The sequence below is a fragment of the Podarcis bocagei genome (genome assembly GCF_964188305.1).
Source record: "Podarcis bocagei genome assembly, chromosome: 14".
NCBI classification, from domain to species: Eukaryota; Metazoa; Chordata; class Lepidosauria; order Squamata; family Lacertidae; genus Podarcis; species Podarcis bocagei.
Window position 1 is genome coordinate 18,692,128 of NC_138139.1, and position 11,119 is coordinate 18,703,246.

General features: G+C 43.9%; 1 protein-coding gene across 1 annotated transcript; it reads left to right on the forward strand.

Moving 5' to 3' along the window:
* Window positions 1–400: 400 nt before the first annotated feature.
* Window positions 401–3,514, forward strand: BCL2A1 (BCL2 related protein A1). Its single transcript, XM_081171335.1, has 2 exons — window positions 401–1,398; window positions 3,127–3,514. The coding sequence occupies exons 1-2, from the start codon at window positions 874–876 to the stop codon at window positions 3,232–3,234; spliced, it is 633 nt and encodes a 210-aa protein (XP_081027461.1). The 5' UTR covers window positions 401–873; the 3' UTR covers window positions 3,235–3,514.
* The last annotated feature ends 7,605 nt before the right edge of the window (window positions 3,515–11,119 follow it).

The window sequence follows — 11,119 nt, forward strand, 5'->3', positions numbered from 1 at the left end:
AGGCAATGCACAGGGGTCCTTACCCTCACTGACAGCATCTTCACAGCAACCCTGCAAGGTGGGTTAGACTGGAAGATAGCCAGGTCATCTGAAATGACCCAACAGAGAATTCCCAGCCCTAATCCAAGACTCTGATCCAATCACTACACTGCTCTGGTTCTTCACTCCAAAGTACTATTATTGAGGTTGGCGTTAGGTCTTGGAACTGATGCCATGCCAAAATCAGGATACTAACATTTCTATGAACCCTTGTGCTGGTACAGCAGCTTGCAGCAATGCTTATCTGTGTCTACACACACACACACACACACACACACACACACACACACACACACAGACTGTCTTGTACACAGATCTGATCCTGTGTAAACCTACTTGATCTAGCAACATTAATATGCCAGGTTGCAGCTGCTGATTACTTGGGTTTTTAATATACAGTGGAACCTCAGTTGTCAAATGCTTTGGAAGTCGAACATTTCGGCTTCCGAACACCGACAACCCGAAAGTGAATGCTTCCATTTCCAAACGTGCCTCAGGCGTCAAATGGCTTCTGAGGAATGTTTCTCCATTTTTTCAATGGATTTTGCTGACCGCCCATTGCGCCTCGGTTGCTGAACGTTTCAAAAGTCAAAACAGTCTTCCGAAACGGATTACTTTCAACAACCGAGGTTCCACTGTGTTATAACTTTTAACGGTTCCTCTATCTGCATTTAGAGAACTCACAAATCATTTTAGGGGAAGTCTAAGCTAGAAACCTGTTTTTTTTTCCCCACGCTGGAAACTTCCATTTCCTAGCCACAAGCTGCATGCAAATGGACTTTCTTGAAAGTGTGGCGAAAAATTCCACCCCACCCCCATTGAGGAAACCATTGCATGAAAAGGCTGAAGTTACTAAGTTCAGCTCTCAAGCAACCTGAAAATCATTTGAAGCTGCATTGTCGAGGTCAAAGCTTGCATTTTGCCCTCTGTGCTCGTTTCTCAATGGAAAACAACCAGTTGCAGCCTGTTTACACTTTGGTCCAAGACTACTTGAAACATGTTTGTGAGGATGCCGAACTGGACGCTGCCCCGAGTCGAGTTGCCCAAGTCTTGGCAAGAGTAGCACCTTCGCTTCAGGAAGAAGTGGAAGAGAAGATAAAGCCACTTTGGCGCTCCATCAAGATCAGTTCTGTTGAGGAGGCCAGTGACATTTTCAGCCAGGTGATGGCACAGGAATTTGCTGACGGGAACACCAACTGGGGACGGATTTTGACAATATTCGTCTTCGCAGGAATTATTGCAAAGACGTTGCGACAGCATGGAGTTCCTTTGACAAGAGAAAACGTGGAACCGATTTGCCACTGTGTCACTGAATTTATAAACACCAAAGCTACATGGATCAGCGAAAATGGAGGCTGGGTAAGTTTGCTCAGTTGGGCATTGTTTAAAACCTTAAATGACTTGGGTCCCTATAGTACTGGATTAAACCCCATGGAGGCCCCTAGGCAGTCAAAATCTCACCCACTCCCTCACATTGAACTAAGAAAGCTAGTTTGTCATTTTCTTTCAATATCAAATATTACTTTCCTCTGTTGTCGTGGGGATCCTAAAAGGTGCCTACTCAGTTTGCTAATCTGGCACTGGGACCCAAATACCTGAAAGACCATCTCCTCCCCCCTCAGGCACTGAGGGTTAAAATCAGAAGAAGCTCCTGCAGCCAATCAGAAGCCATGGAAGCCCCGTCGGATGTTCTGGTTCCAAGGAACGTTCACAAACCTGAATACTCACTTCCAGGTTTGCAGCATTCAGGAGCCAAAACGTCCGATTTCCAGGGCGTTCGATAACCAAGGTACGACTGTATTGCTTTCTGAGGTGGCACAACAATAGCCAGGTGCTGGCACTGTAAATGGTGTTTTGTTACAGTGCTTGTTGTTTTCCTATAATACAGGCAATTCTTGTTTTGCGTGGGGGTTATGCTCTGGACCCCCACGTGTGTCAGCCAAGTGTGCATAAGCTTGCTCCATTTCGCCCTGCTCCACTCCTTTTCATGACACCATTATGAAGTTTGGGGGCTACTTCTGGGTTCAGTGCGTGTGTGCGTGATTGTGCATCATTCGGTTGTTGCTTGAATTTTAAATTGAAGAGACAAGCAATGGAGATAAGCAGGGCAGATAAAATAAAGCAATTTTTCACCCAATATATACAATTAGGTAAAGGTAAAGGGACCCCTGACCATTAGGTCCAGTCATGGCTGACTCTGGGGTTGTGGCGCTCATCTCGCTTTATTGGCCGAGGGAGCCGGCATACAGCTTCCGGGTCATGTGGCCAGCATGACTAAGCCGCTTCTGGCAAACCAGAGCAGTGCACGGAAACGCCGTTTACCTTCCCGCCGGAGTGGTACCTATTTATCTACTTGCACTTTGATGTGCTTTTGAACTGCTAGGTTGGGAGGAGCAGGGATCGAGCAACGGGAGCTCACCCCGTCGCAAAACAAAAGTGGAGGGCTGTTCTTGTCCTGCCGAAGGCAAACTCACTCAGCAGTATATTTTTCCCACTAATGAAATGATTTGCACCAGCAGAAGGTCCCTTTCCAGGAGAGTCTATAAGCAGGTCACTGGTAACTTTCTTGCAAAATTGATTGTGCATTCCGTTGCACAATGAGTTAGCACAACTATCGTATTGGATTCCTCTGCCCTGCAATGTTAAAACATGGCTGTCTATTAGTGCAGGACCCCTTGTGCAGTTCTCACTCAGGGCCACCAGTATGTAAATGAAGGATTGAAAACTGTCGTTGATTGGTTAGCTAGTTGTGAGTTGTTACTGTTTCAAGTTACTTAGTATTATATAAAGCAACCAGCTAGGTTGCAGTCAGTCTGATTCCAGGAGCAGTTCTAAATGCTGCAATAAAGAGCTGTGAATCCAACAGAGCTGTGGCCTTCATCAATCTTTTCCACTATTCAACAGTGGGTACAGTGGTACCTCAGGTTACAGATGCTTTAGGTTACAGACTCCGTTAACCCAGAAATAGTACCTCGGGTTAAGAACTTTGCTTCAGGATGAGAACAGAAATCGTGGTCCAGTAGTGCAGCAGGAGTGTCATAAGAAATTGACCCCTAACGAGAATGTTATTCTTCTCCCCTACTGCAGGACAGCTTCCTTGCAAAGTTGGGTGAAGAGAAGAGTCCTTGGCTGGCCTTGCACTACATCAAGACAAAACTCATCTCCGCTTTCTCGTTCTTCAGTCAATATTACTGACAAACTTGGTTCCTTGGTGACCACCAGATATTTATATCGCCATGCCTTCCGGGAAGGATTCCTGCTATTAGAAAACCGAGACTGCCTTACTGAGCCAAAGGGAGCACTTCGTCCTTCCCGTTTCCAAACTTATTTATCTGTTATTTATTTATGTTTTTGTATGCCTGTGTTGGAAACATTGCATCTGATACAATTCACGGTAAATCAGAACTGTTATCGCATGATGCACGGACAGCTTCCTTCAGATTACATTAAATCTTCTCAAATAATCAAGTTGAAATGGTCTCTCTCCATATGTGTGTGTATGTATCGGAGGAGAGCAGAAATAAATAGTCCATTAAGACTGCTGGTTGAAGAATAAAGAAAGGTTTCTTACTCCTGGCAAACAAGGCCATTCTGAGAACCAACTTACAAAAGGAGAGTCCAACACTTAATACTGAAGAAGCAGTAGGAAGGAAGTAAAGCTTGAGAGAAGATCTACAGGCAGTTAGTTACTCAGGAAGGGATCAGTGAGGGGAAAATATGATGTCTTTCTGCTAACTGCCTCCCAGTGGTCCAGGCAGGGCTGCCATACGTCTGGAATTTTCTGGACATAGCCAGAATACAGCAGTCTGAACCAGTGGCTGGGAGGAAATCACCAGTAGATTTTGATGAATTTCCTTAAAAATAGCTCCAAAACTTCATGTTGTCTTTGAGAATCTGCAAGCTTTTGTGTCCGGATTTTCTCTTTAGGAAACATGGCAACCCTACTTATAACAAGCCTTGTTACTTCACTCCCAACGTTCCAAAGGTAAACATGCAACTTACTTCTACTCAGAGTTAAACCCACTGAGATTCGTGAACCTCAGTCAGTCATGGCCATCCATTGCAATGGGTCTAACTCTGAGTACACGTTAGTTGACCACAACCCCCAGATGTTTAAGATGCTTATTCCACTGGCACACCTACGCACAAGGGGAAGATATCAGCAAGCTTAGGGGAACAGACGTTTGCAGAAGCACAATGTGCATAGAAGTATGAAAATCTATAAGGGGGAAAACCCTTAGTGAGGGGAGTCCCGAAAACAATTCGCTGAGGGCTGAGCGTGCTCAGGTGGTTACAGAAAACTGGCTTGCTAAAGGGTGGGGAAACATGAAAAACAGAATGGTTGAAACCATGAACTTCAGTGGCTGAAAGTTTTAAGTGGCTGAAAACTTGGAACTTTGTAGGTCCCAACAAGGCAGATAGGGAAATATCTTCTGGCCCTTCAGATGCTGCCAAACTAAAACTCCCATCATCTCAGGCCACTGGCTATGCTTGCTGGGGCCGATGGGAACTGTAGTTTGCAGGGCCAAACGTCCTCACCCACAGGGACTCTCTTTCTATGGCTGTTAACCCAGACAGTGGGGGGCAGCCTCTGTTCTGACCTTGCTACTCACGAGCAACCACCATTGCCATCTGACAGTGTCCCTAAAAACAGGGGGCATCTTATACATGGGGGCAGAAAAATACACGGAAAAATATGGTACTTCTTCTTAATTGTATTTCAGTTCAACAATTAATTTGATAAAATACATATTTTGTTCTGAGCAAATGTCTTTAGATACCTATTAGGTCCATAAATTACCATATAGCATGCAGTGGTACCTTGGGTTAAGTACTTAATTCATTCTGGAGGTCCGTTCTTAACCTGAAACTGTTCTTAACCTGAAGCACCACTTTAGTTAATGGGGCCTCCTGCTGCTGCTGCGCCGCTGGAGCACGATTTCTGTTCTCATCCTGAAGCAAAGTTCTTAACCCGAGGTACTATTTCTGGGTTAGCGGAGTCTGTAACCTGAAGCGTATGTAACCTGAAGCGTATGTAACCCAAGGTACCACTGTATATTCAACACAAAGAACAGTGACAATTTGTTGTTGACAAAGAACAGCTGAACATATAAAGGGCCCCATTACTGCCAGTAGCTGAGGGCCTCATCAAACCGAAATCTGGCCCTGGGTGAGAAGCATTGTGACATAGCATAACCTCCTCGAGACAGTTGCTGTTCCACTTCTGTGTTTTGCAAGCGGACTCCAGCACAACTGGTGCTAAGTAAAATATTAAACTGGAGGAGTTGCAACAGGAGGAAGCGTTTGGAAGCCAAGTTCATCCAGTTCTGCCAATCTAAATTCTTTACTTTTCAGCATGACCTTTAATCAACAGACTAGACAACAACATAACTCAGCCTTAGGTTGATATTAAGCAACTCCAATCCTTGCTATTGCATTTCCCTCCATTTTGAATTGCCAAATATTGTTTTAAAAGAGAGGCAGTTGTTTCACACTGGAAATTTTCTAAGACAGAATACTTGTTGATATCTTTATTTCTCATTTTCCCAGCCACATTTCTCCAGCAGTTTACAACTTTGAGGAGTGGGATCCTCATTAAAAAAATCCCAGCATTTCAGAGTACCCCCCCCCCGCACTGAACATACTATTTTTGTACACATTTTCTGTTTGCAGAACTGCGCCACAAGATTCAGAGAAACGTGAATTTTGAAGGACAGTTGTGTCTTGTTTTGTGTATTGGGTCAAAACGTGTGACTTAGGTAGTTTCTAATTAAAATGCAAACAAAATGCAAATTCCTCCCCCACCAATTTTTTAGACCACCATTATAGTATGTATTTACTTGGCTAGGTCTTCAACAGGAAAATACTTGAACAACTTGAGTCAGGACTATATGTTTGTATGTTCATAAGGCGCAATCTCTTTTCAAGTTACAATCATATCACATTTTTGGAAATTTGTATGATCAAGTATACTAGGGTACAAGCCTTCAATCTGCATGGGGGAAATTCCTTCAACTTTAAGAAACAAATAACTGTGGGCAGCTTAATGTGTAATTAACATTTTAAGACCATGTGGATTCAAAATAGAACACAAGACTTTGTTTCCAGCCTTTAAACAAGAAATATACAGCTAAAGCATATATAAACTTTAACTTTCATCTATAAGACCTGGGCTTAAATAAATAAAGTCTAGCTAATCAGTAAAATGATCCATTGAGACTACAAGCAAGGTTCTCCTGGATTAAAATCAAAGGAATGGTGTTATCTTTTACCAAACTGATGTACTGTTCAAACTAGGCCTTCACAACTTATTATTTATATCCACCAGGTCTTCAAGAAGGTTTACGGTACATTTTAAAAAACAATTTCAGCTGCTCTGTTTTTGCTTTCCAAATACCTTAATCCCTTACCACGAAACATAGCTCTGCTGTAGCCATTCCTCTTCCACCATTTTGTAACTGAGGCTGTGTAAACACTAAATACTCTACATTTAAATCACACATTCCCCCCAACTGAAAAAAAATCATGGGGACTGCAGTTTAAGAAGGGTGCTCTGTGAGGGGTAAACCACAGTTCCCAAGAACCTTTGGGTCGGTGTGGAGAAATGTGCCTTAAAAGTATGGCACCTTCACAGCCTTATTCAAGAAAACTCAAACCATAATTCCCTCAGAGAATGCTCCCAATGGTCATAATTCTTTTATCGGGGTGAGCCAGGTTTTCCCCCGTCAAGGACTGCATTTTTTTTGGGTGCAGCTCTTTCTGATGAGCTGGACCCTAGACTTCTGCTGTAAAGCTCCACCCCAGTACCGCAATTACATTGCAACTTGAATTATTTAAACAAGATTCTAGAAAATTCACTACCCTAATAAAGGAGAGGAAGTGAGAGCTGGACCATAAAGAAGGCTGACCGCTGAAGAATTGATGCTTTTGAATTACAGTGGTACCTCGGGTTACATACACTTCAGGTTACAGACTCCGCTAACCCAGAAATAGTACCTCAGGTTAAGAACTTTGCTTCAGGATGAGAACAAAAATCACGAGGTGGCGGCGGGAGGCCCCATTAGCTAAAGTGGTGCTTCAGGTTAAGAACAGTTTCAGGTTAGGTACGGACCTCCGGGATGAATTAAGTACTTAATCTAAGGTACCATTGTATGGTGCTGGAGGAGACTCTTGAGAGTCCCATGGACAGCAAGAAGATCAAACCTATCCATTCTTAAGGAAATCAGCCCTGAGTGCTCGCTGGAAGGACAGATCGTAAAGCTGAGGCTCCAATACTTTGGCCACCTCATGAGAAGAGAAGACTCCCTGGAAAAGACCCTGATGCTGGGAAAGATGGAGGGCACAAGGAGAAGGGGACAACAGAGGACGAGATGGTTGAACAGTGTTCCCGAAGCTACCAGCATGAGTTTGATCAAACTGTGGGAGGCAGTGGAAGACAGGAGTGCCTGGCGTGCTCTGGTCCAGGGGGTCACGAAGAGTCGGACACGACTAAACAACTAAACAACAACAATAAAGGAGAAACTTTTGCATTTGTCAACCCAGTCAGTCAACGCTTATGTTAAGAGACATCTATGCTTATGATATACTAATTATTTTATATAAAAAAATTCCTTCCTGTAGCACCTTAAAGACCAACTAAGTTAGTTCTTGGTATAAGCTTTTGTGTGCATGCACACTTCTTCACACACACTTCTGTGTGTATCTGAAGAAGTGTGCATGCACACGAAAGCTTATACCAAGAACTAACTTAGTTGGTCTTTAAGGTGCTACAGGAAGGAATTTTTTTATTTTGACTATGGCAGACCAACACGGCTACCCATCTGTAATTATTTTATGACGTAGAAAACATATATTAGACCCTTCATTCTACTGTGTCCTTTTATTTTTAAAGTTAAGAAAAGTTGTGCTCTTAATCCAGTTCACACTGAAAATGTAAGTTGCTAGTTTTGCAGAGCAGCGTGCGCTGAGAGATAACAGTGCTGCCAATATGCATAAATTCATACAGCTAAAAAATATGTGGGCAGCTGTTCAGCAGGCAACATTACTTTTAGTTAAGTGTGCGAATGTTTCTTGCTTATAGAGCCTGAAGCAAACAAGGAAGGCTGGGGCAGTGGATGTGAAGTTCAAGCCAGTCACATCTGCTGGGACTTCACTACTTCCTTGGACCTATGTAACAGATTCTCCCATGCATGTGCAGAGGGCAATATTGAGATAAACCTGTATTTTGGCAATGGTTTGCTGCTTGTGTAACTTTATGGCGTTCTGGATTATATGGGATGGGAGTTCATTTCCCAAGTGTACACAAAGGCAGTTCTGCCTCAATGCCAACTCCAAGGATATACAGGGAAACCCCAAGACAGAATGTATCTGTAGGCACCTCCTTCTCTCATATCTCACTCCTGTCCCCCCCCCATCCCTAATTTTGGTTGTTACAAGGATCCTTAGCTCAGATACTTTGTGTCTGTATCGGAGATAAGTTTGCCTAGGTGGGATAATTCCTTCACTCAAATTTCTATTTTCTTTTCTTCGGGGTTACTCTCCATAAGGTAAAGGATGCCCTAGAAGTGTAAAAATTTTGGTTAGGAATGCAAGCTTTGGAACTTTCATTTTTGGCCTGGTTGTTTATTGTTAAATCCTTGTACGTTTCTGAGCACAATTCAAAGTTTTGGTGCTGACTTTTAAAGCCCTAAACGACCTTGACCCAGTATCCCTGAAGGAGCGTCTCCACCCCCATCATTTAGCCTGGACACTGAGGTCCAGCTCTGAGGGCCTTCTGGCAGTTCCCTCCCTGCAAGAGGTGAAGTTACAGGGAACCAGGCAGAGGGCCTTCTCGGTAGTGGCGCCCACCCTGTGGAACGCCCTTCCACCAGATGTCAAGGAAATAAACAACTATCTGACTTTTAGAAGTCATCTGAAGGCAGCTCTGTTTAGGAAAGTTTTTAATGTTTGATGTTTTATCGTGTTTTTAATCTGTTGGGAGCCGTCCAGAGTGGCTGAGGGAACCCAGCCAGATGTGTGGGGTATAAATAAAATAATAATAATAATAATAATAATAATAATAATAATAATAATAATAATAATAATTTTCTTCCTTTGCAAATAAAGTACCAGGGCTGTGTGCCTCAGGCCTGATCACCTTAACATACACAGCAAGGCTGTTGTTTTAAAGTTTGCAATCCAGTTCACACTGGGTTTTAACGCAGTTCCCACTGACCCTACAATCTGCTTTAGAAAGGAATCAGGCGTCATGCCTGGCTGTAGTGCATTAAAATATGGAACAGCCCAGTTGCCAGAAAGAGAGTTAGGGTGCAAATCCAAGAGGTTTTCTTTCTCTGGAGCAAATGTCATTCTCACGAGAAAGCTGCATTTATCTCAGGGGCCGAAACTGAATGAATGCCATTATGCTTCAGCAAGTCCCTGCTGTCTGGGAGACAGAACTGTAGGAGACACATTTCTATCATGAAGTTTTCTGCGCCAGCAAAATCCATGTTTAGAAAAGGACATAAATACCGCCCGTGTCAGCAGCACCACTTCACCTTGCCAAAATGTGAAAATTTTTCGGTGAAGGATGTTCATTTCCTCATCGAAGCTGTGCTGTCGCAGGAAACTGTCACAAGAGTTCATTTTGCGCAGGACTCCTTCGTGGCTGCCAGTTCCTTTCCCCAAACTGTTATCTCACACCACTCCACTTTTGCCTAACTGTCATTGCTCTGTAGCCTTGTCGTACGTGCACTGCAGACAGATAAATCTGAGTAAAAGGCAGAGATGCCGGCTTGGACCCAAGATTTTTTTGGGGGGGGGGCAGCGTCACATGCCTGTGATGTCACATACACATACTGTCGCAATTTTTGCTAACATGAATCCGGGGCATCCTCAACAATGACGCATCAGACTTCTGCTGGGCAACTCTAGATCTGAACTGCTCCGCTCTGCAGTGTGGTGAGGCAGGGCAGGACCCGACAAGGGTGAGAAGACAAGGTTCAGGCTTGACACAAGGCAAAGTTGGGATGAAATTCAGGCTGGACCCTAGGCTCATGCAATGCTCTAGCAAGCTAAACTAAAGCCCTTATAGCAGGGGCAGCAACCTTTTTCAGCCATGTGGTGGGCCGGACTATATTTTGAAGAAGAAAAAATGAACGAATTCCTATGCCCCACAAATAACCCAGAGGTGCATTTTAAATAAAAGGACACATTCTACTCATGTAAAAACACCAGGCAGGCCCCACAAATAACCCAGAGGTGCATTTTACATTAAAGGACACATTCTACTCATGTAAAAACACGCTGATTCCTGGACTGTCTGTGGGCCGGATTGAGAAGGCGATCCAGCCCACAGGCCTTAGGTTGCCTACCGCTGCCTTATAGGTCTTCTACAGATGAATCCTGAGTCTAGGACAGCAGTACCACAACTTCGGATTGGGGTGGGTTCGGGCCCAGTGTCCCCACAGGCTCATCTGATAGAAGCCTTCGTGGAGCTGGCCCTACTTCAGGTTCAGAGATTTGCTGGCATCACCTGAGGAACATAAAGAGAGCAGGGCTGGATCAGGCCAATGGCCTATTGAGTTCAGCATCCTGCTCTCAGCACGATGCCTCTCATGGGAAGCCCACAAGCAGTAACTGCATCTTTTCCTGCACGTCCCAGAAATGGCTATTATTGAGAAGCACACCACTTTCCACAATGGAGGTAGAAGGCTGTGCCATGGTTACTAGCCAGACAACCCCACCCTCCATGATGAATTTGTCTAAAGGTGGCAGTCCCCGCTGCCTCTTGTAGGAGCAAACTTCATTGTTTATGCTCCATGGGAAAAGTAACACCCTTTCTTTAGTCTGTCCTGCACACCCCAGCATCCAGTTCCCTCGGCAGTTGTACTGAGGGGTGTCATGGAAAAGAAGCACTTTAGATTTATAATGAAAAGCAACTCTAAAATTGGAAAATGAAATCAACATTTTCGGTTTTACTTTCTAGAATATGCATTTAAACATCCTTAAAATATCAGTGACTTCCCTTCTTCCCTTTCCATGGTTCATTTTGCATATATTAAAACCCTGCATATTTTACATAAACTGAACCATTCAGAAT